The sequence below is a fragment of the Protobothrops mucrosquamatus genome, unplaced genomic scaffold (genome assembly GCF_001527695.2).
Source record: "Protobothrops mucrosquamatus isolate PMUCROS unplaced genomic scaffold, P.Mucros_1.0 scaffold2953, whole genome shotgun sequence".
Lineage (NCBI taxonomy): Eukaryota > Metazoa > Chordata > Lepidosauria > Squamata > Viperidae > Protobothrops > Protobothrops mucrosquamatus.
Window position 1 is genome coordinate 79,765 of NW_015388976.1, and position 25,000 is coordinate 104,764.

The following is a 25,000-nucleotide window of genomic DNA, read 5'->3' on the forward strand; positions in this document are numbered from 1 at the left end:
CAGGCCTCAGCATGTAGCACTCAGAAGTTTGCATTATCCCTGTGTAAAATCAGGAATAATCTGCAGAAAGCAACTGAAGTGAAACAAGAAGCTAACCAGTATTCCAAGAACTATTGGCCATATCTGTTAAATCCACATACGTGCCGCAGTGCTTCATTTTGATAGTATCTTTTCTCATTGCATACTTATCTGTGATCCTCCCAGTAAGACGAGGCATGATGCTATTCTCCCATTTGCATTGTATGATCACAACTGCACCAAGGCAGTGGAAGGTGGTGGTTGATACATGCATTTCAGGTAATTAAGTCAACCCAACTCTTTTAAGCCTACTCTTACAGTGCACTTGCACCGTGTAATCTGCATTCAAATAGCAATCGAGACAATTTCCTCCAGGGAGCCACAAATCTCAGATTCCAAAAGCACTAGGATTATTTTTCTTTTCCTTGGAACAGAAAGAACCGATTGTCAGCTTCCGTCTGCATTTTGTTATACTGTTTATTTCCTGCTAAGATACAACTGTTCAGCAACCCCAAATGAAAAACTGTGACAGAAAAGAAAAGAAATGGATTAAAACAGACATGATTTTTCCCTGGACAGTGAAGATGGCATAATGGCATACATCCATGTACTATGTACCATGTACCATGCAGATCACGTGAAGTATTAATACCACTCTACAATGCCTTGGTAAGGCCACACTTGGAATACTGCATCCAGTTTTGGTCACCACGATGTAAAAAAGATGTTGAGACTCTAGAAAGAGTGCAGAGAAGAGCAACAAAGATGATTAGGGGACTGGAGGCTAAAGCATATAAGGAGCGGTTGCTGGAATTGGATCTGTCTAGTTTAACGAAGAGAAGGGCAAGGGGGGACATGATAGCAGTGTTCCAATATCTCAGGGGCTGCCCCAAAGAAGAGGGAGCTATTCTCCAAAGCACCTGAAGGCAGGAGAAGAAGCAACCGATGGAAACTAATCAAGGAGAGAAGCAACCTAGAACTAAGGAGAAACTTCCTGACAATTAGAACAATTAACCAGTGGAACAACCTGCCTCCAGAAGCGGTGAATGCTCCAACACTGGAAGTTTTTAAGAAGAGACTGGACAGCCATTTGTCCGAAATGGTGTAGGGTTTCCTGCCTGAGCAGGGGGTTGGACTAGATGACCTCCAAGGTCCCTTCCATCATCATCATCATCATCATCATCATCATCATCATCATCATCATCATCATCATCATTATTCCTATAAGGGGGAATAAATTATTTTATTACTCAACTAGGTAACATCTTCAGGAAAACAACCAACGTCGGAGAGTACCAGGGACCCCACAGTTCAATCTTGAGCTAGAAATATTCTCTTCTATTGGAGAAGAAATTATCACACACCTGGACAGCCATGGGATTGTTTATGGAAGACATACCACCGTGTGAGACAGTTGGGGGAGAACTGTGTTCACTTACATTTGCTTGCAAACTTACATTATAGCTTTTAAACAACCTATGTAAATACCTCAGTATTCAAATGGACGTGGGTATGAGGCCAAATCAGACCTTGAGATTTGCAAAAAAATGAAGAATCCCCCCCTCCTCCCCCCCAAAAAAGAGGTATTGAAGGCTTGGCTTTTTAGAAACTTTCCCCTCAGGCATTTTCGGATGAGATTGAGGAAGATCCCCGCCTCATCCTGGCAGGTTCCTGGCAAAGGAGAAGGAGACGCTCTCTGGCGCAAGAGAAGACAGCTCTCTGCCTTCCAGCCACCAAAGAGCCATCGCGCTGGGCCCTTGGGTATCCGATCTCACTGGGGGAGCTGTCCCATGACTGGGGAAAAAAGAGAGCCAGCATCGTGGGAACTGCCCTCCATAAAAGGCTTGTTGTAAATATGACGCACCTCGTTTCTTGAACTGCAGCCAATCCATTACAAAACGCGAACAGAGGATAACGATGTTAATTTTTTAAGCTTGTCCCAATCATCACATGAGAAAAACCATTTTTTTCCTCTCCCACCCCCTCATTAGTTAAATATTATTGCTTCCTTTCTCTTTGAAGAGTAAATACAAACCTCTGAGCAATATTTGCAAGCCTTGAGAAGTTGTAACTTCCTTCCTTCCTTCCTTCCTTCCTTCCTTCCATCTATCCATCCATCCATCCATCCATCCATCCATCCATCCATCCATCCATCTCAGAAAGCAGAAAGATCTTACAGAAACCAATTTCCATTTTCAAATGGTATGAATAGGCCCACATCCAACATGTGGATAATGAGATCTCTGTGGTGGACATGTTCCATGTGAGGAGACAGTGTGTCTTCTGCATTTTACATTCCTTTGGAACCGCACACAAATGCCCTCGCAAAAGAGCCATCTCTTTCCAGCAGCTATCAGCCAAATGCTGCAGACTGGATCAGCTGCTCAATTTACAATTGCAATAAAGTTCTCCTTTCTCTCAATCCTTCCCAAACCAAACAAATTATGCATCCCACATGATTTGGGCGAAGAAAGCCTAGGAGGAGGGTTTATTTTTTGGGGGGCAGGTTGTTCAGGACCTCCAAACACTGTGTGTGCTACAAGCAGAGTTTAAATAGAGGCAGGCATGGAGTATTTAAAGGCACAAGTATAGCCAAGGAAATCAGACCTCTTGGGAAAGAGGACAAAAAAAATATAAAAGAATATCCTGTTATTGATGGGGTGGACAATTCTTTCTGATGGAGCTGCACTTTTTCTAAAAGCAGCTAAAAATTGTAGGGAAGATATAAATTGATGAAGTTCTCAGCCATCACACTGTATTTCTTCTTTGCTTTAACTGGAAGGAGGGGAAAGAAAATAAGGAAGAAAGGAAGGGAGGAAGAGAGGAAGGAAGGAAGGAAGGAAGGAAGGAAGGAAGGAAGGAAGGAAGGAAGGAAGGAAAATATCCTTTTCAGTCCCCAACTGTTACATCTGTCCATCTGTAGATTTCCACTGTAATATTTTTGTTCTACTTTCAAGATCTTAAAATGTCCCCAAGCCTGCTGGTATCTCCAGGATGCTTTGAGGTCCATCAGGAGCAAACNAGAGAGGAAGGGAGGGAGGGAGGGAGGAAGGAAGGAAGGAAGGAAGGAAGGAAGGAAGGAAGGAAGGAAGGAAGGAAGGATCCTTCAGTCAGTCCTAAAACAACCACCGGAGAAGCAAATAATATATTAGAAGTACAAGATGTTTGCTATAGATTAAATACAGATGCAGCTAAAGAAATTAATTTCCTCCATTCATTTGGCATATTAATGAATCTGGATAAGCTGATTGTGGTAACAAGAAGCAGATCCCCCTGCCTACAGCCTCTCTCTTCTAAAGAAACTTTACAGTATTTACTCCTCTCCATCCCCCACCCCGCAGTATCTATGATGTTGATAGCTAAGTCTTTTGATCAGTTTGTCATTATGAAATTCCTTAGGCCCTTTTCTTCCCCCTCCCCCTCCCCCCTCCTCCCCTCCCCTTCCCATCTCAGCACAGACTATTTATCTGGAGGAGGCAAAACTTCCTGAATGCTAGAGAAGCGACTTCTTCTTGAATTATTTTGATGGATAAAAAGCTCTTGTCAGATCTCAATATCATAGGCCAGATATATCATGGGAAATTATATATATATATAAATGTCAGGGTGTACTCAATCAGACCGGTCTGTCTGAAAAACTTCTTGTATATATTCCCTTGACTCTGCTGGCAAAGAGGGGAGGAGAGCCTGTGGCTTGGTGGTTAAATCACTGCCTAGTATGTAAACTGCCCAGGTTTGTTAAGTGAGTCACACCCAATTTGATGACCTTTTCCCACCAGGGTTGTTGAGCAATTTGCTGCAGTTGTTAATTAAACCATGAAGTTGTTAAGGAAATCCAGCTCTCCGCACCCCTTGGTTTTGCTTGTCGGAAGCCAGTTGGGAAGATTGCAAATGGCGATCACAGGACCCTGGAACGCTGCAACCCTCGTAAATACATGCCGGTTTTCAAGCGACCAAATTTTGAGCACGTGACTGTGAGGATGCTGTGAAGGTCGTAAGTGTGAGGATCGGTTATGAGACACTTTTTCAGTTCTGTCGTGACTTTGAATGGTCACTAAATGAACGATTGTCGGTCAAGGACTGTGACGGTTTGAAGTTACAATGCCACTGAAAAAAGTGACTTAAGACCATTTTTCAGACTTAAGACTGTTGCAGCATCCCCAAGGTCACGTGATTAAAATTCGGACGCTGGGCAACTGGCATGTATTTATGACGGTTGCAATATCTTGGGGTCACGTGTTCACCTTTTGCAACCTTCTAATAAGCAAAGTCAATGGAGAAGCCAGATTCATTTAACAACCATATTACTAACTTAATAACTGCAGTGATTCACAGCTGTGGCAAGCAAGGTCGTAAAATGCAGCAAAACTCACTTAACAAATGTCTCGCCTAGCAAGAGAAATTTTGGCCTCAATTGTGGTCGTAAGTCGAGGACCACTTTACTAGTAGGTCAGGCTATTCGGCCTGATTTAAAGGCTAGTTGAAAATGTGCAGGCAGTAATACTACTACAAACTCTTCCGTATATTATCCAGCCCAGGGTCAGAGAAGAGAAACGAAATGAAAATGAAGAAATGATGCAGCCCTTCAGAGCACAAACACACCTTCCAGCCTGCAGCCAAGATGCAGACCAGTGCGATTTTCACACACACCCCGTTGTGCTTCAGATATCTCTGGGGCATCCGATCCAAAGCTTTGCACAATCCTATAAGAAAATTGTGCTCTGCTCGGCTGCAGTGGGTTGACAACTCATTCTGAGGTTTCTTTAAAAACAGAGCAGGAGGCTCAGGGCACACCACGATACACCATAATTATATGACCTGGTATTTTGTTTTATGGTTCCACTCAGGTGGAAAAGAGAGAAAAAGAGAGGAGTTTTTGGAAAGAAATTATCTTGCTGGCTTCTGGGGAGGGGGGGTGTCCCCTTAATCCTTTCCCACCTTAGGGAGCAAGGATGTGGGGAAAATAGAATCGGTGGTCGATTCGTCATTGCTCTCGTTAGCCCCTGGACACCAGGCAACCTTTGTAATCTAAGATGGATCTCCAGGAGATTGAACAATGTACAGTAGATCAAGATCTGCTTCCCCCCCCCACCTCTCGTTGAAAGGTATCTTTCCAGCATCGGATGTTGCATTCTCCGTGTCTCCACATTGCCCCAAAGGACCAGCATGTTTTTTATTAGGGCTTGCCGTATCAGATTCATATCCATCCTTCCAGATGGAAAACATTTCAGCCATTTGATGTCGTAGCGATACAGATCTTCTTAAGGGATGTTGGGGCAAGGGGAGCCAACATGCTTGCCTTGTGTTGTTGGAGGGGGGGGGGGAAGACTCTGAAAATACTGGCTGCCTTCCTTTGGAACTCCACTGGTGGCTGTCAAGAGAAGAAATTCAGTAGCTTCTTGGCTGTTTTAGCCAGCAGAGTTTCTTTGCTGACTGTTCTGCCTTCTTTGAACAGACTGGAAGTAGAATGGCTTATACCAGTGGTGGCGAACCTATGGCACGGGTGTCAGAGGCGGCACTCAGAGCCATCTCTGTGGGCACGCGCGCCGTCGCCCCAGTCCTAGGCCTTCAGCTGGGTTATATAAAACCTTTTTGCTTTAGGCCTCCGCCGCCAGGTCAAAAAAAAAAAATTGGTTCAATCAGTCAATTTCAACTTCTCGCGGGAAAATAAGTTCTTGCAAAGTTGGAATTGATTAATTGAACTTTTTAGTCCCACCCAGTCTGCCGTTACCACTGCAGCCACACCCCCAATGGGCCACACCCACCCAATTGGCCACACCCACCCGGCACTTGATGATGCATAAGTGGGTTTTGGGTTGCAGTTTGGGCACTTGGTCTCTAAAAGGTTCGCCATCACTGGCTTATACAGAATAACAGAGTTGGATGGTCTAAGTCAGTGGTGGCGAACCCATGGCACGGGTGCCAGAGGCAGCACTCAGAGCCCTCTCTGTGGGCACGCGCGCCGTCGCCACAGTCCTAGGCCTTCAGCTGGGTTTTATAAAACCTTTTCGCTTTAGGCCTCCGCCTCCGTGTGCAAAAAAAAAAAGGTTCAGTCAATCAGTCAATTTCAACTTCTTGCGGGAAAAAAAAAGATCTTGCAAAGTTGGAATTGATTGATTGAACTTTTTAGTCCCACCCAGTCTGCCGTTACCACTGCAGCCACACCCACCCAATGGCCACACCCACCCGGCACCTGATGATGCATGTGGGTTTTGGGTTGCAGTTTGGGCACTCGGTCTCTAAAAGGTTCGCCATCACTGGGCTAAGTCATCCAGTCATGGTTGTCCCAAAGGTGTTTTTCCAAGAAGCTTCTTGGTTGAAAAGTGAAACATCTTCAAGGAGAAACAAAGAAAGTCCAGTTGCCTTTTGAAAAGGACATTTCTCCTTAGATCTAGGTTGGTCCTCTCCTTCACTGGTTTTCATCCATATACGTACAATGGTGCCCATAACTTGGAGCTTAAAGACCAAAAGGAAGTTTTTGAAGCAAAAACAAAGTCAAAGTCACAGAACGACGGGCAGTTTAAAAGTAGAACTCGGAAGAAGGAACTTGGCTTTTGGGAGGGAAATTTAAAAGCCAAAAACAAATAACTCCGAGGAAGAGGCTCAGAGTTGGTGCAGGTAGTGCTCAACTTAACAATCACAATTAAGCCTAACATTTCAATTGCTAAGCAAGACAATCTTTAGGTGGGTTTTGCCACATTTTCGACCTGTTTTGCCACCGTTGTTAAGCAAACCACTGCAGTTGTTAAGTGAATTTTGAACAAGTCTGGCTTACCCCATTGACTTTGCTTTTCAGAAGCCAGCTGGAAAGGTTCTTATTTTTCTTCTTCTGCCATATCTGTTATCGGACGTTGGCGATCATGTTGGCGATCCTGTTTTTATCAGCAGCTGCACGAAAAACTGCTGCTGAGTTTTGTCCAAACCAGCCCCTTAGATTTTGAAACCACGATGTTCTTCTTCTGCCTGGACCTCGTTTGCCTTCCATCTTTCCCTGGAGGATTAAATGGAGTATGCCGTATTTTTCTGGGTGTCGCATCACATGTCCAAAATATTCTAATTTTCGTTTTTTAATTGTTTTGATGATTTCCCTTGGCTTTCCCAGGCGGCTTATCACCTCCTCATTTCTGATCTTGTCAACCCAGCTTATACGTAACAGCCACCTGTAAATCCACATTTCAAATGCTGGGAAGGTTACAAATGGTGATCAGATGATCCCAGCATAGTTCAGCAACGGTCATAAATACATGCCACTTGCCAAGTGCCTGAATTTTTATCATGGGACCCTGGGGATGCTGCAACGGCCGTAAGTGTGAAAACCAGCCATAAGTCACTTTTCCATTGCTGTTGTAACTGAGAAAGGTCACTAAATGAATGTTGTGAGTAAAGGACTAGCTGTAAATAGAGAATAAAGATGTATAAAAAAAATAACTGAAGAGAATGCATGCACTTATTTATTCCTTGTGAGCAGGAGCAAAAAGCTGCAAACAGCCTCCTGCAGTTTCTCCCCCAAACAACAACCCTGTGAGTAGGCTGGATTGAGAAAGAATGTCTGGTCCAGGGTCTCCCAGTAAACTTCCACAGAGAAGGTGGGCTTTGTCATGGATCCCCCCAGTCTAAAGCCTTAACTGCGATATCAGAAAGGCCCTGGAGATTAATTCTGTTACACAGTGTTGATTGGGCTGCCTAGACTGCAGCAGCTGTTTTGCAAGGATTTCTCTCCGAGGGAATTCCCCTCACCACAAATACATGGCCCAGGGCCAAATGGGACTTTTTTTTTTGCCACATTTCTTTGGCTTGGGACACTTCCAGGGATAGTTTTCACAAGCTGCGTCTTGCAAGGGATGCAGGTATCGCGTGCAATAAGGGAAGCAAAAATAGAACTTGGTTGACGTTATGAAAGTCATTCAACAAGTAACGCAGCGGTGTTGAACCAACAAGATGCCTCCAGGAGCCTAGGCCAGTGATGGCGAACCTTTTAGAGACCGAGTGCCCAAAAACTGCCCTGCCCCCCCGCTCTGCCCCTGCCCCATCCCGCCAGGCCACCCGCAGATCGCCCGGGTGGTCCAGCAGCGCCATGGCAGCCACGCCCTCTGCCCACGCCCCGCAACAACATCTGCATGCGACGAGGCATGAGGGCGGAGTCTTGTCCCCGCTGCCCAGCTGCCATGTCCTTGGCTGTGCTGCTCCACGCATGCCACGCCCGGGGGCAACTCTTCTCAGGGGGGGCTGCTGATGAGGGGGACACGGGGGGAGGTGGGGCTGGGGTGACGGCGTGCGTGCCCACAGAGAGGGCTCTGAGTGCCGCCACCACTGGCCTAGGCCCTCCGTTTCTTGCATCCTATGAAGGGCCATGGTGTGGTATCACGGTTAGAGAGTTGGAAGCAGATTGCAGAGACCTGAGTTCAAATCCACACCCACCTATTAAACTCTCAGTTGGTGATTGTACTAGACTAGATAGTACAGGTAGTTGTTGATTTAAAACCATTTGCTTAGCAGTTTTGGTCACCCCATTATTACAAAAAAAGATGTTGAGACTTTGGAAAAAGTGCAGAGAAGTGCAACTAAGATGATTAAGGGCCTGGAGACAAAAACATATGAAGAACGGTTGCAGGATTTGGGAATGGCTAGTCTAGAGAAAAGAAGGAGTAGGGGTGACGATAGCAGTATTCCAATATTTGAGGGGCTCCCACAAAGAAGAGGGGGGTAAAATTATTCTCCAAAGCACCACAAGGCAGGACAAGAAGCAATGGATGGAAAATAATCAAGGAGAGAAACAACCTGGAATTAAGGAGAAACTTCCTAACAGTGAGGACAATTAACCAGTGGAACAACCTGCCTCCAGAAGCGGTGAATGCTCCAACACTGGAAGTTTTTAAGAAGAGACTGGACAGCCATTTGTCTGAAATGGTCTATGGCAGGGGTAGGCAACTTTGGCTATTTTATGACTCATGGACTTCAACTCCCAGAATTCCTGAGCCAGCCAAAGTTGCCTACCCCTGGTCTACGGGGTCTCCTACTTGAGCAAGGGGCTGGATTAGAAGACCTCCAAGATGTCTTCCAGCTGTATTCTGATTCATAATTGATAAAAACTGTCCAAAGTTACAACATCATTTGTGGCCAGTCCTTATACTTAACCTTCACAACATCCACATGGTCACCTGATCAGAATGCTGGTGCTTGGCAACTGGGATGTATTTACAAGGGTGGCAGGGCCCATTTGCAGCCTTCCCAGTTGGCTTCCAACAAGCAAGGTCAATGGGGGAAGCCAGATTCGCTTAACAACGGCATGATTCACTTAAGAACTTCGGTGACAGGGCAAAACTCACTTAACAACTGCCTTGCATAGCAATGGAAATTTTGGGCTCAATTGCGGTCATTAGTTGAGGACTACCTCCATGCACCTTTTCTGGAGTTCTCTGAGCTGACCCTGAATATGTTTTCTGATTTATTCCCTCCTCCCCTGCTTTTTTCAGGGCACAGGCAGAAATTGGAAGAACAAACGAAATTCCAAGATCGTTATGGAGACCTGGAAAGGCTTCGGCACTCTATGAGGGTCACTCCGACGACCGCCAATTCTCGGGGGTCCCTGGGTGCCCCAGGGCACTTTGGTACACAAGCTCAGAGCCAGATTCAAGGTAAGAGCTTTGGTTACTTATGAGGCGTCCACAGAGTATAGTTTAAAAATGGCTGTGACAGCGTGATCAAAGTTCTGCCTATTTTTCATTTGCATTATGTAAAAAAAAAAACAGGTTGAGTTTCAATTACATGACTGTGGTCACCATTTTGATTTTGGGGGGTCTTTGGTGCTCTCTGAGCTTGGCAGGTGCTCTTGCAGACATTTCATTACCCAACTAGGTAACATCAATGGTTCACCTGTTGCCTACTTTGATAATGAAACATCGGCAAGAAAAGCTCAGAGAGCAACAAAACCCTCACGGTTCAGCCCTGAGCTGGAGATATTCTCCTCTCTCCGTATTTTGATTTTTATTGAACCATAGTTTATGGACTTCCCTACTTCTTTAGTAAGCAACAGCAACATTTTGGGCAAAACCTTGGCCGAACAATAGTTTAAACTAAACTCTTGTTTGAATAGCATCCAAATGCACTTTGGTTAACTGGCTTGAATCAATTGGAGTTTACTATCTCTGTGTGCATTGCTGGGCAGCATTTGTTCCCTCTGATGTGGTACAGCATGCGGCTTGATATGAAGGCTGGCGAATTCTGGGAGTTGAAGTCCACAGATTTTGCAAATGCCAAGATTGAGAAACACTGCTTTAAAGGAGGTAGTCCTCATTTAGCTACCAGAACTTGGACTGGCCCTTCACTCGTTAAGCCAAGCAGTAACTAAATGAAACTGCCATCTTGCTTCAGCTTTACAGGCGTCAAAAGGTAGGAAATGAGAGAACTATCAGATGCAAGACGTCAGAAGCCAGGATAGAGTTGAAAAGTACTTTAAGTTTATTTCACGCTACCTATTCAGAAAAATCTGATCTGCTGATTCTGTACTACACAAATTGGCGACAGACAAGAATCAATGGACTTTGGGGGGAGAGGCTGGACTGATGTCTCTTATGGAGCATCAAGGAGAGATCCAGCCTAGAACTAAGGAGAAATTTCATGACAGTTAGAACAATTAATCATTGGAACGACTTGCCTCCAGACATTGTAGGTGCACCAACACTGGAGGTTTTGAAGAAAAGATTTGTCTGAATTGGTATAGGATCTCGTGCTTGAGCAGGGAGTTTGACTAGAAGACCTCCAAGGTCCCTTCCAACTCTTATTCTGAATCAGATTCCAAACTGATAATATATTTGACCCCACCCTCTAGTTCAGCCTGGTCATTTCCTACAGGATTGGTTGCAAATTTACTTTTTCATCACAGTTGTGAGTGCAAACAGTCCATGTGTATGAGGCAGTTATAAAACAAGGATTACCTATAAAAATAAATGATTAAGGTCAAAAATGTGCAGAAGATAGAGGAAGAAGCTATGTTTTAAGTTAAAGTGTTTGTTAAGTTTGAAAAGTTTATGCTAGCATGGATCCAAATATGCTCCTTTACTCTGCATTCTCCTTCTCTTTACTATGTATCCTTCTGTCTCCATCCACAGTTGTCTATTTGGGTAGCAAACCTTGCCAGATGCAAGGATACGTCGAAGTTGCAATAAATGAAAAGCCCAACTGGATCCATTGTGAGTCATTTGTGGGGTGTGGGGTGTCCTCTGTCAAGATATGTGCAATGGAGGGGAACCTCAGCATTCAGGATCCATTTAGCAGAATGAGCTGGATCACTCTCAGATGTAGCAGAAATGGCTTATTCCATTTTGAAGAAAGCAGTTATGCTTTGGAAAAATACTAGTAACATTTATACAATAATCAGCAACAGATTTCAAAAGCCATGATTACAATTTCTTTAAACAATTAATTCAATCACGTTGGTCTCTGCCTGGAAAGACCACACAACAATCTTGGTAGCTTTGCCTTTATACTAACCTATCTACAGCTTCATAGAAGAGTAAAATGTTTGTGTGTGTGTATGTATTATCATTTATGAGAGTTAAACATGAGAGGAATCATGTAAAGAGAACAACTGTTTTAATGGCACCAGGAAAATCTGCAGGGTATGGTCAAAAAAGTCAAGATGATGGCCATAACGGTGTGACCAAAGCTCCTCTTGTTTTTTTCGGTATGCCATGCCCACCATTTTGATTTTTTCAATCACATCGTGCAGACAATGGGGCAGGTGCTTCACTTATCTACAGCTCTTTAAAGCAGCTGTATCTTTTCCAGAGATGCATGATGGCTGCAGAGGACAATTACGTAAACTGGGACAAGACAACTTGACAAATCAGTGCTACATTGGTGTCCCACATGCTCCAAAGCACTGCTTCTGAAGAACTCCTGAGGCATTGGACAAAGTAGCATCTGGATTCAACTGCATTGATGCAGCCAAAATGGTGGTACATAAATGCAATGATGTAATCATGCAAACACCATGATTTTGTCCTTGCAACCAGGAAATCTCAAAGTCATGCACATGTTATATGTTCCCCTCCTGCTAATGCCCACAATAACCTATTAAATAACGAATGCCCCTTTGCAGCTTGGAAAACTCCCAATTTAGGGGCACCATCAGCAAAACGTCCATGTTGTACAATGATATATTTCTTGTTTAAAAGAACAAATCGGTACATTTTTCCTGGCTTCCCCACTGTTCTCCACTGGTTCACTTCATCCAAAACCGATTTGCTTTCTCTAAAATGCAAGCAGGCTCCTATACATGCATCCTTAGCTTCCAAAATTCCATGCTACGGAACTTCAAAATTCGGTATGTAGGTTTTCTGCAGAATAAGGCATGCTGCAATATGTAGAGTAATGTTTCTCAGCCTTGCCAGCTTGAAGATGTGTGGATTTCAATTCCCAGAATTCCAGAATTCTGGAAGTGGAAGGCCACATATCGTCAAGTTTCCAAGATTGATAAACACTGATGTAGAGATTAAGAGTGGAGATGATCCTCTCCTCCCACAGTAATTAAAGGTCATCATGCAATTACATTGACAATCCTCCACCTGAATGCATCTTGCACTGAGCATATTTTCCTATCTAAATTTAAGGATTAAAGAACCATTCATAAGATACACTAGGACCCTAAACTCTTAGTACTGAGACAGTGCAGTGAAAGACATGCATGGTGGATTGCCTTTCTATTTAAATCATAGCAGCATTTTTACCTTGGTGCGTAGAATTGTGCAAAGGAAACGTGTAAGTTTTGTCCTCTTCTTTTGTGGTATTACACTGCCTCTCTTGTTTGGAAGCGGATAGATAGCCATCGTGCATTCCTTTCTGCCAAAGTCACCGCCTGGATCTGGCTTCTGAAAATTTCTCTCTTCAACCTCTAAAAGGGTTTCCCCCATCTGCTTAATTTGGCAGCTGCAAAAGAGTTTTCCAAAGGAAGCTGGGTGTTAATGAAGGGAAGGTGACTTTTCTTTGAGAGTCACAGTTTCTCCTTCCAGAGAAATGATGGAGCCAAGATGATCTCCTTGGTTTCATTTCTCTTCTCCTTTGTATTTCTTGTTCAGTAGCCCATTACTGTACACACGATTTTGAAAGCTGTCTTATTGCTATAGGACAGTGATGGCGAACCTTTTAGAGACCGAGTGCCCAAACTGCAACCCAAAACCCACTTATGCATCGTCGGGTGCCGGGTGGGTGTGGCCCATTGGCTGGATGTGGCCAATTGGGGAGGGGGTGGCCCATTGGGTGGACGTGGCTGCGGTGGTAAAGGCAGACTGGGTGGGACTAAAAAGTTCAATCAATTTCAACTTTGCAAGATCTTTTTTTTCCCCGCGAGAAATTGAAATTGACTGATTGATTGAACCATTTTTTTTTATTTTTTTTTGCACACGGCAGCGAAGGCCTAAAGCGAAAAGGTTTTATAAAATGCAGCTGAAGGCCTAGGGGCGACGGTGCACGTGCCCACAGAGAGGGCTCTGAGTGCCGCCTCTGGCACCCGTGCCATAAGTTCACCACCACTGCTATAGGAAATACAAAATAAGACCATACGATCCTTGGTGCTTTCAGAGCATGGTTGATTTCTTGCAGGCATTTCAAGTCCCAACCAGGTAACCTCTTTGGTGCTATTTTACCCAGTTGGGTAATCACATAAAACTCGTTGTTGGCTAAAGAGATGGAACTGGGGCCTACTTTAAAGCAGAGCAGTAGAGAAACAGTCTTCTGCCTTAATTTTTTTTCTCCCAGTTCTCCTTCCATGTTGATGCAAAAGAATTTGCACTGGAATTTCTTCCAAAGGAGAAGAGAATTTGGGTGAACTTCTTAAGGGCAGGTTGTGTTGCGCTTGCCCTGATGTGTAATGCTAAGATGGCCAAGAATGAACGCGGAGATCTCATTTCATTGCATACTCATCTCTTGAGTCACCTGCAGCCTCTCTGGCTTCCCATACTTCTCTTCCAACTTACATCAAGAGGTGATGTGAGTTCTTTCGGATTGGGAAACACTACGGGGAGTCCTCAACTTACGACCCCAGCTGAGCCCAAATTTTCTGTCGTTAAGTGAGACATTCGTTTGGCAAGTTTTGCCCCATTTTACGACCTTCCTTGCCTCAGTTGTTAAGTGAATCACTGCAGTTGATAAGTTTTTTACCCGGTTGTTAAGTGGCTCCCCCATTGGCTTTGCTTGTCAGAAGGTCGCAAAAGGGGATCACATGACCCCGGGACGCCGCAACCGCCATAAACATGAGTCAGTTGTTAAGCATTTTGATCACGTGACCACGGGGATGCTGCAGCGGTCTGTGTGTGAAAAACGGTCATAAGTCACTTTTTTCAGTGCTGTTGTAACTTTGAACGGTCACTAAACGAACTGTTGTAAGCTGAGGACTACCTGTACTGACTGTTGCTATTAGGATGTGGAGTAGAAAGCACCAGCAGTAGCACCTCCTCCAACAGCAAAGTGGGTCCAGAAGCGTAACTGAGAGAAATGTTTAAATCAGTTCTCAAAGTTCCTGAGAAAATGGTGGGATTAAAACAGAGATTTCTGTTGCGGAAAAAAGAAAACAGGGAGTTTTCACCTAACAACCATTCACTTAGCATTTAACTATCCAAAGTTACACTGGTACTGGAAAAAGTGACTTATGACTGCTCCTCGCACTTACAACCCATTACAGCATCCCTGCGATCACAGGATGGTGATCCGGGTGCTTGGCAACCATCGTGGGTAATTGCATCATCTCATCCTCCCGTGATCGCCAAATGTAACCTTCCCAGCTGGTTTCCAAAAAGCAAAGTCATTGAGGAAGCTGGCAGGAAATCTCAAGCTGCAACTGCACGGTGGTGTCTTGTTTTACAACCATGAGAGATTCTCTGAACAATGACAACCAGGACTGCCAGGGTTGCTGCCACTAAGTGGGGTGCTCAATGGTCACTTTGCTTAGCAATGGAGTTGCCTGTCCCAACCAGGGTTACTAAGTGGGGCTATTGTGAGTCTAGTTTAATGAAGAGAAGGACGAGGGGGGACATGATAGCAGTGTTCCAATATATCAGGGGCTGCCCCAAAGAAGAGGGAGTCAAGCTATTCTCCAGAGCCCCTGAAGGCAGGAGAAGAAGCAACGGATGGAAACTAACCAAAGAGAGAAGCAACCTAGAACTAAGGAGAAACTTCCTGACAGTTAGAACAATTAACCAGTGGAACAACCTGCCTCCAGAAGCGGTGAATGCTCCAACACTGGAAGTTTTTAAGAAGAAACTGGACAGCTATTTGTCCGAAATGGTATAGGGTTTCCTGCCTGAGCAGGAGGTTGGACTAGATGACCTCCAAGGTCCCTTCCAACTTTATTATTATTATTATTATTATTATTATTATTATTATTATTATTATTATTATTATTATTATTATTATTATTATTATTATTATTATTATTATTATTATTATTATTATTATTATTAAGAGGCAGGGACAGCATTTAGCTTAAGAGGCAATGAGAACAACAAGAGTCCAACTGTTGTTTTGCTTGATAGATTTATATCCTAGTTTTCCTCCAAGAACTCAAATGGCGTTGCTAGCACTAATTTGTTTTTTCCTACAACAACAACAACCTTGTAAGGGTGGTTGAGCGGACTCACCTTTGTGTTGAGACTCTGCTTAGGATAGATTTGAATGTCGACCTTTCCAATGTTAATCCAGCACCTTAGCCACTCTGCTCTGCTGCTCTGCTGCTTGGACTAAAACATTCAGATCCATTTTCCAATCTTACGTTAATTTTCAAGTTTACTTTTCTCCCCCATATCAAATGGCATTCTGCAGCCAATGAACAGCCTGAGGCCTCATCCAGCTATGTTTGATTTTCCACGTGTCACGTTTTTTTAGTCCTTCTAAAAGCCTTTGTGTATTTTTGGTGTTTCTGCAAATCTTTGAGGTTGTCTCAGACAGATTCCTTCCCCCTTCAACATTGGATTGTGCTGTTTAACTACAGCAGGCGTGACACCCGAAGACTTGCGCTTGCAAGGGTATTCCTCAGCACGGGAAGTGCACAGATAAATAAACAGAAAGCCAGAACTAGCCTTAACACCGTATTTCGGTTCAACGGGTTTCCTTCCCTTCCGCTAACGGAGTTGGGATTGCAATCCAATCCTAGGAGCAGAAGTGACAGACTGATGACTTTAACTGCTGGGCCATTCATTGGAAATCTCCACTGGGTTATTGAGGAAAAACGTGCACGTTGTCGTAAGAGTGCCGATTCTGGCTGATTCTTCTTCCATTTCCTTCTTCCCACTTCAGTTGGGGAGCCCTGCTGGTAAAGCAGATTTCAAAATGCAACATTGGTTGGCTTCCCCCTTAGTGGCTGCGCATCCTTCTTTTCATCACATGCTTTCCCTGAAAACATAAGAAAGATGGCCTAGTGTAGGGTGGCAACTTTAAGACTTCCCAGCATGGATGGCCGAGGGAATTCTGGGAGTTGAAGTCCGCAAGTCTTAAAGTTGCCAAGTTTGAAGAGCCCTCGCCTAGGGCAGGGGTAGGCGACCTTGGCTCTTTTATGACTTGTGGACTTCAACTCCCAGAATTCCTCAGCCAGCCACGCTGAGGGGACAGGGAGAGGTTTCCAAGCTGAGCCATGCTGGCTCAGGAATTCTGGGAGTTGAAGTCCACGAGTCATAAAAGAGCCAAGGTGGCCTACCCCTGGATCCCACTCCAAGCATAACACCAGAAGGGCTATTGGCCTTTCAAGAGTTCCTCTCCAATTTTCAGAAGTATAAGCACATCTGGAATTTTGAATGCATGTTCGGAGGACTGTGGTTGTCAGGGTCTGTTCATTTGCAAAAGGGTCAAAGGGGCATGACTACTCAGAAAATAAAAAAAAGGCCCTTTGATACCCACGGCACCAGGTGGGAACCTAGACTTCACATCTGGCCAACAGATTGAGCAGGCAGGTGGACATACGTCAGCTGATTACAGGTGAACCTGAAATCAGATCAGTCACTTTTCTTTCAATTTTAAATGCTAGTGCCGATTTACAAAGGTTGGTCTGTGTAGGTAACAGAATTACAGAGTTCAAAGAGACCTTGGAGGTCATCTAGTCCAACCCTCTGCTCAAGCAGGAAACCCTATACTATTTCAGACAAATGGCTATCCAATGTCTCCATAAAAACCTCCAGTGATGGAGCACCTACAACTTCTGGAGGCAAGTCGTTCCACTGATCAATTATTCTGTCAGGAAATTTCTCCTTAGTTCTAGATTCATTCTCTCCTTGATTACTTTCCATTCATTGCTTCTTGTTCAGGTGCTTTGGAGAATAGCTTGACACTCCTCTTTTTTGTGGCAGCCCTTAGATATTGGATCACTGGTAAATTAGTGCAGGGCTTTTCAACCAGTGGTACGGGTACCACCTGTGGTACATTGGCATCTGGCAGGTGGTACGTGACCATCCTAGAAAAGTGGTAGTGGGGGAGGGGAATGAGCTGAACCGGTGGCAGTACCGCACAAGCCTGAGCGAGAGATGGCTGGAGCTGCAGGGCTGTCAGGGCTCAGCGGAAGCGCCAGGATCAGCACCAGGATCCAGCTGGAGCTCGGCACTGATCCTGGTGCTTCTGCTGAGCCCAGAAGAAGCACCGATCAGCTGGAATGTTGCAGCATCTCCAGGGTCTTGTGATTTAAACTCAGATGCTTGGCAACTGATTCATATTTATGACGGTCACAGTGTCCCAGGGTCATGTGAAGTGACCAAAACCTGCTGCAACCACCCAGCAGACAGGGGGGAATAAAAACCAACCCCCCCCCATCCCACCCCCGCTGCCAATCCTCAACAGAAATGCTCACAACAATGAAAACCTCGGACAGGAGGAAGAGCGCGGCCGGGCGGGCAGGCAGGTGTCTTGCTCGGCTGTGGCTTGGGGGGGCACTTTTTTCAGTGCCATTGTAACTTCGAACAGTCACTAAGCAAACTATTGTAAGTCGAGGACTACCTGTACTTTATCACTTTTTTCCTTTTTTGGGGGAGGGGGGTCATCAAGTTTTTGACCCCTTGCTAGGCGACTGGTGGTACTCGGATGTTGCCATACCCTAAAAGTGGTACAATGGGTGAAAAGGTTGAAAAGCCCTTAATTAGTGTATGCCCAGTTTATGCAAATCTAACGTCTCCTCCATCCTTTTGGTGTCCCTTCCTCTCTTTTTTGAATGAAATATACATCCTGATCACAACAATTCTTGATGACTATATGTGTTTACATATAGGGGGGATAGAAGTTCTGAAGTAAGCAGGCATCATTTTAATTATTTCAAATGGGCAGCTTTATGAGTCAAAGGCAATCAAATGCAATTTTGGAATATTAACTAAAAATTAGAGTATTTTCAGATGTGTTGTTGTTGCTCTGATTATTTATAAAGTCTCTACAATGTTCTGAGTGCTGTGTGGATATTAAAAGATTAAGCTAATCCCTGCCCACAGGCTGACAATATAATAGACACAAAACAAAAACTGAAAGAAGCAGAAAAAAGGAAAGATCTTGAAAGACTCACTGCTTGAGAAAGACTGAAAGAATCTTATCCTATACAAAGTGTTGTCTGTAATTTTTGTAAACACTTTGATTAAAAGCCCTCTTTATTTATACAACAAGCTGATTAATCAGGTGAAATATTTTTTTAATGATTGCGTTTAATCAATTGAAGATTGCATCTGGGACGGGAAGTGAGATTTATCCCTGGAGGAAGATTATAGAAAACAGAGAGCACAAGGGCTTTGGGAGGGAAAAACCAGAAGGAAAAGAAGAGGGGAAGTCAGCATAAACATTTATGTATGGGTGTTAAATCTCTCTCCTGTTTATCTGTCAGTCAGTGTAACTTAGTCCAGAAAAGCAGACAGCTATTTTAGGAATGTATGAATGGCTGGCTCTGATCTGCCTCATTGTCTCATGGATGAATATTTGGGGGGTTTGCACAAATATTTCTACCTGAGAAACGAATGAGGGGCAGCTTATAAGGAATGCAGGTAATTTCCCTCTGGGAACTAGAGGGGGCTGCTAAAATATTGTCTGTGTTCCTTGATGCCAGTGTGGTTGCTTCTGACTGCTCATGTGTTCAGTCCAGTTGTGGATCTTGGCTGTTGCTCTAGAACTGCAAAACATGGAGGTCCATGGCCCAGATAGCCTCTCTGCTATGGTATTTCCAGCTGGTCAATTATGCATTGCCCAAATGTGTATATTTGAATATATTGAACTCCAATAATAAATCTTACTAAGAACCTATAACAGTGATGGCGAACCTATGGCACGCGTGCCAGAGGGGGCACTCAGAACCCTCTCTGTGGGCACACCTGCCACCACCACCGCCAGTTCGTGCAGGTCCATTAGGCCACTGCTGGCACCTGGAGCGGCAGCCCCACCCAGCACAAAGGCGAAGCAGCTGGCTAGCAAGCTCGAGTAGAGGTGGTAGACCATGCCCCCATGCCCACCTAACAAGCCGAGGAGATGCTGGCTCTGATCTGCCTCATTGTCTCATGGATGAATATTTGGGGGGTTTGCACAAATATTTCTACCTGAGAAACGAATGAGGGGCAGCTTATAAGGAATGCAGGTAATTTCCCTCTGGGAACTAGAGGGGGCTGCTAAAATATTGTCTGTGTTCCTTGATGCCAGAGTGGTTGCTTCTGACTCCTCATGTGTGCAGTCCAGTTGTGCATCCTGGCTGTTGCTCTAGAACTGCAAAACATGGCCTCTCTGCTATGGTATTTCCAGCTGGTCAATTATGCATTTCCCAAATGCGTATATTTGAATATATTGAACTCCAATAATAAATCTTACTAAGAACCTATAACAGTGATGGCGAACCTATGGCACGCGTGCCAGAGGCGGCACTCAAAGCCCTCTCTGTGGGCACACCTGCCGCCACCGCCACCAGTTGATGCAAGTCCATTAGGCCACTGCTGGTGCCTGGAGGCGAAGCAGCTGGCTAGCAAACTCGAGTAGAGGTGGTAGACCACGCCCCCATGCGCTCGCTGGCGTCTGTGTGCGGGGGCTGATGGTATCAGGCAGCAGCCCCCCTGCCTCACCTTGCCCCACAGCAATGGCACATCCGCCCTACCTCCTGCCTCACCCCTCAGGACGAGCCTCCTGCCCACCGCCCCACCCACGAGACCCCCTGGATCTCCCTCATTCCTGTCCAGCCCCCACAGGCGTCCCCCCCACGAGCAATATAAAGGCCACGCCCATCCCAGCCACACCCACTCAGTCTGCCATATCCACCACAGCCACGCCCACCCAGGGGGCCACGCCCACGCCCACCCACCCCTGAGGGCACCACAATGCTGATGCGGCCCTGGCACTTTGCGATAAATAAGTGGGTTTTTGGGTGCGGTTTGGGCACTCGGTCTCTAAAAGGTTCGCCATCACTGCCCTATAATATAGAAAGTCAGAAAAGGGGAAGCCAATGATTTCAAATCTGTTAATCCAGATATAAGATATATAGATAAATCAATTTAACAAAAATCTTCTCTAAGAAAGGCTTAGGGGAAGGAATTGGGGCAGAGAGAGCAGTGAAGGAACCACACATACACACATACACTTGGTCCCAGTTCTAGTATAACTTTGGGACTCACAATAGCCAGCTGAGCAACAAGGTGGTGGAGCTGGAACATACCCACCTGACAAGAAGAGGAGACGCTCTGCAGACTTTCTACTTCTGACTGCCAGATTAATGGGATTTTGCTGGGGACAGTTGGACTGTTTGGGCACCCTGAAGAAAAATAATCTAATCAAGGCAATAATAAATACTGACAGGCCAGGCACATGATTTCAAAGGCAGACCAGACACATAAGGCATTGCCCAAATGTGTATATTTGAATATATTGAACTCCAATAATAAAATTTACTAAGAACCTATAATATATAATAAATAATGGAAATTGCAGTGATGGTATACCCATAGTAGAGAATATTTGGAGCTCAGGGTTGACCTATGAAGTCCTTGGTGCTCTCTGAGCTTGGCGGTTTTCTTGCAGACATATCATTATGAAACTAACAGCACCAGTGCACTGATGAAGCTACCTAGTTGGGTTATGAAATGTCTGCAAGGAAACAACCAAGTTCAGAGAGTACCAAGAACCCCGTAGCATAGCCAGTTTAACAATTCCCATAATTCTTTTGGAAGCACCATCATGGGACCTCATGGGTTGGTAGAGCATCTCTACAGTTGGTGGGGAGTAACTTCACCTGCTTATCTTTTGATAATGTAAATGTTTTGAAACTGGCCTCATCCACTGTGACAACTATTTTGTGAATGGGAAACTCTGGTGGGAGGTCTTCTCACCGGGCCAAAATGTGGTCAACATAAGATCTAGATTTTTCTCCAAAGAAAAAGGCTGTTAGCCTTGATGACTTCCTATGAAGGCCATCGGTTGGGAGACTAGCGTGACCAGTCAGTTGGCCACGGTGAGAACAGACTGCTAGACTAGATAGGCCATGATCCAATCCAGCATAGGGTTGCTTGTGCTTTTATGAAATAAAATAATGGCAACCTTTTATTTAAAAAGGACGAAGCAGTTTGGAAAGTAGTGCAATGCAGAATTCCTGTTTGGTGCTGCTGAGAAAGGGCAGCCCCCAAAGCACTGACATGATAGTAGCCAGGGCAGTGACCTCTGTTCAACACACATTCCTCACTTCCCAGCTCCCTGATCCAAAGTGTTGCCATTTCCGTTGATAGATTGGGTCAGAAACGCAGCGTGTGCGGGTGCCATACTTGCTCTCACAATGGCTAAATTCTTACTTCTAAATGAGTGTATTCAGCTAAAGCAGCAGCTGGTGCGATTTCCAGAAGAAAATAAACATTTCCTTCAAATATTTTGATTGGCAGCAAGACAAGCCAAATACTTGCCCTCCAAATTGCCAAGAAAGAAATACAGGAATGCGCAAAATCCAAAAATATAAATCGGGCCATAGTAAATTTTTCAGAAGGAAGCAATAAACGTCTGTGGCTTTTTTTAAAAAAAAAAAACTGTTATGATTGAACTGGTAGATTTTGCTGATGGTTTAGGTTGGGTTAGGAGGATGGGGCAGGGTGGAAGCGAAATGGTCATCTCCAGCTGCAAATGGAATGAAAAACCAGAAAAAATAGTAGCTGCAAAGAGATTTCACCCTTCAGCAAGGCCCACCATTCATGGTGTGAAAAAGTGGCATCAGGCAACAGATCATAACAGAATAACAAAGTTGGAAGGGATCTTGGAGGTCTTCTAGTCCAACCCCCTGCTCAAGCAGGAAACCCTATACCACTTTAGACAAATGATTGTCCAGTCCCTTCTTAAAAGCCCCCAGTGTTGGACCACCCATAATTGGTTGTTCTACTGGTTGATTGTCCTCATTGTCAGGAAATTTCTACTTAGTTCTGGGTTGCTTCTCTCCTTGATTAGTTTCCATCCACTGTTTCTTGTCCTGCCTTCAGGCGCTTTGGAAAATAGCTTGACTCCCTCTTCTTTGTGGCAGCCCCTGAGATATTGGAAGACTGCTATCCTGTCCCCCCTCGTCCTTCTCTTCATTAAACTAGACATACCCAGTTCCTGCAACTGTTCTTCATATGTTTTTAAGATTTAAGGCACCATCTGAAAAGAACCATGTCAATCTGGATACCATCCCTGAAATGGGTTGCTTCTTTCCTGCCTTGTATTGGTCTTCTCAGAGGCATCTGGTTGGCCACAGAGAGACAAAGAACAATGAACTGGAAAGGATAGCTGTGAAAAGATTTGATTTGGAGATTTCACGCTCTAAAGCCATCCATTCAACTCTCTGGATCAAACCAGCTTTTCAATTTGGACCAACAATCCAGAGCAAATCACACTGTCAGATGTGTCTGAGTCAGTCAGAGTACTCGGAAGGGGTTTGGCTCATGGAGGAAATGGATTTGAAAATTGATTTACAAAATCAAATCAATCCCATAGTTTGGTCTGATCGTTGTACCATACTAAATCATTGGCTTGAAAACAAATGAGATTCAACTCACATATAACTCTACCCCAAACTGGAGTCCAGTCTATCATGTGCTGGAAAAGTTTAGTTTCTGTCAAACTCTCCTTTTTTTTTTTGATGTGACAATAGAGGAAAGCTATTCGAGTGCAGAGGAAATATATTAACTGTAGGTTATAGTCAAATGAAAATAAAACCCAGCCTTTTGTAGTTCTGCCCTGTTCAGACTTCCAGCTTTGCCCACTTTGGGTCAAGGTCATTCTAGTCTCCCTTTCAAAGTCTGGAATAACTTCATGCCTGAAAGAGGCGGGTCCTTCCGATGAGAGCATTAATCTTCGGCCCAAAGGCTCTTTTTATGACTTTCCATAAAGGTAGTCCTTGACTTACAGCCATTCATGTAGTGATCACTCGAAGATACCACGGCACCAAAAAAAGTGACTTATGACTGTTTTTTTCACACTTATGGCTCTTGTAGAGTCTCCATGGTCAAACTTCTTGGCAACTGGCTCATAATTATGACGGTCACAGTGTCCCAGAGTCATGTGATCAAATTTGGTGACCTTCTGATAAGCAGGGAAGCCAGATTGGCTTAACAGCTGTGTTACTAACTTGCAGTGGTTCACTTAACAACAGGGGCAAAAAAAGGTCCTAAAATAGGGCAAACGTCACTTAACAATTGTCTCGCTTAGCAACAGAAATTTTGGGTTGAATTGTGGTCGTAAGTCGAGGACCACTTGTACTATAGTAAGCCTCTGCTAACCCAAAGCCCACTTCAGTATAGAAAGGGCTCCTCCTGCCATAATTATAGTGCAGAGAGAGAAAGAAATGCATCTTTCCCCATTAATGACTTATAACACCTTCATAACATCACCCAACCATTGTTGAAATGATATTTGTCCTCGTTCCTGTTGTTCTTAAATAACAACAGTTGGATAACTCTAGAAGATGTCTTTAAGTCACCAGAATGGAAATGACCACAGTACAGGTAGTTCTCGATGTACGGCCGCAATTGAGCCCAACGTTTATGTTCTAAGTGAGAAATTTGAATTTTGCTCCATTTTACAACTTTTCTTGCCTTAGTGAATCACTGCAATTGTTAAGTTAGTCACACGGTTGTTAAGTGAATCTGGCTTCCCCATTTACTTTGCTTGTTAAAAGGCTGCTAAAGGTGATCACATGACTCTGGGACACGGCAACCATCATAGATATGAACCAATTGTCAAACATCAAGGAGAGAAGCAACGTAGAAATTTCCTGACAGTTAGAACAATTAATCAGTGGAACCACTTGCCTCCGGAACTAGAAGTTTTTTTTAAAAAGTTTTAAAAAACAGATTGGATGGCCATTTGTCTGAAATGGCATAGGGCAGTGATGGCGAACCTTTTAGAGACCGAGTGCCCAAACTGCAACCCAAAACCCACTTATTTATCGCAAAGTGCCAACACGGCAATTTAATTTGAATACTTGAGGTTTTAGTTTAGAAAAAACAACTCATACATTAACATCTTTTGTCTAAAAAGAAAAACACAATAACAAAGCTTTCAATGATACCAACAACTTTTTACTGAAAGGTAAAAGTTTGCATTTGGCATGCTTTTGAACAATTAATGTGATTTTTGCTGTTGTATGCATGCTGATAATTTGTCTAACCTTGGCTTATGCTTTGTAAGTTTGAGAGCAACACATGCAGCGCTCAGGTCATCTGTTAGTCTGTTTCTGGTGTCAGATTTGATCTAATTCAAAGCTGAAAACAGTACGCTCGCTCCGGAGGCTTGTTTTGGCTAGGAAGGGGCTTGAGAAATGGCTTTTTCCTGCGAAAACTTAGCCAAAGAGTGAGGCATGCGTGCCCACAGAGAGTGTTCCAAGTGCCCCCCTCTGGCACGCGTGCCATAGGTTCGCCACCACTGGCATAGGATATTGGACTAGAAGACCTCCAAGGTCCCTCCCAACTCTGTTATTCTGTTATCCGAATGTAAATCACGTGACGGTGGGGATGCTGCAATGGTCGTAAGTGTGAAAAATGATCAT

General features: G+C 44.4%; 1 protein-coding gene across 1 annotated transcript in view; it reads left to right on the top strand.

Annotated features, from left to right (window-relative positions):
• Positions 1 to 25,000, top strand: part of RUNX3 (RUNX family transcription factor 3) — a 111,989-nt gene that overhangs the window by 76,083 nt on the left and 10,906 nt on the right. Inside the window, exon 4 of the mRNA XM_015826084.2 lies at positions 9,492 to 9,653. Within this exon, the coding sequence (XP_015681570.1) occupies positions 9,492 to 9,653 (162 nt within the window). The remainder of the gene's footprint in view (positions 1 to 9,491; positions 9,654 to 25,000) is intronic.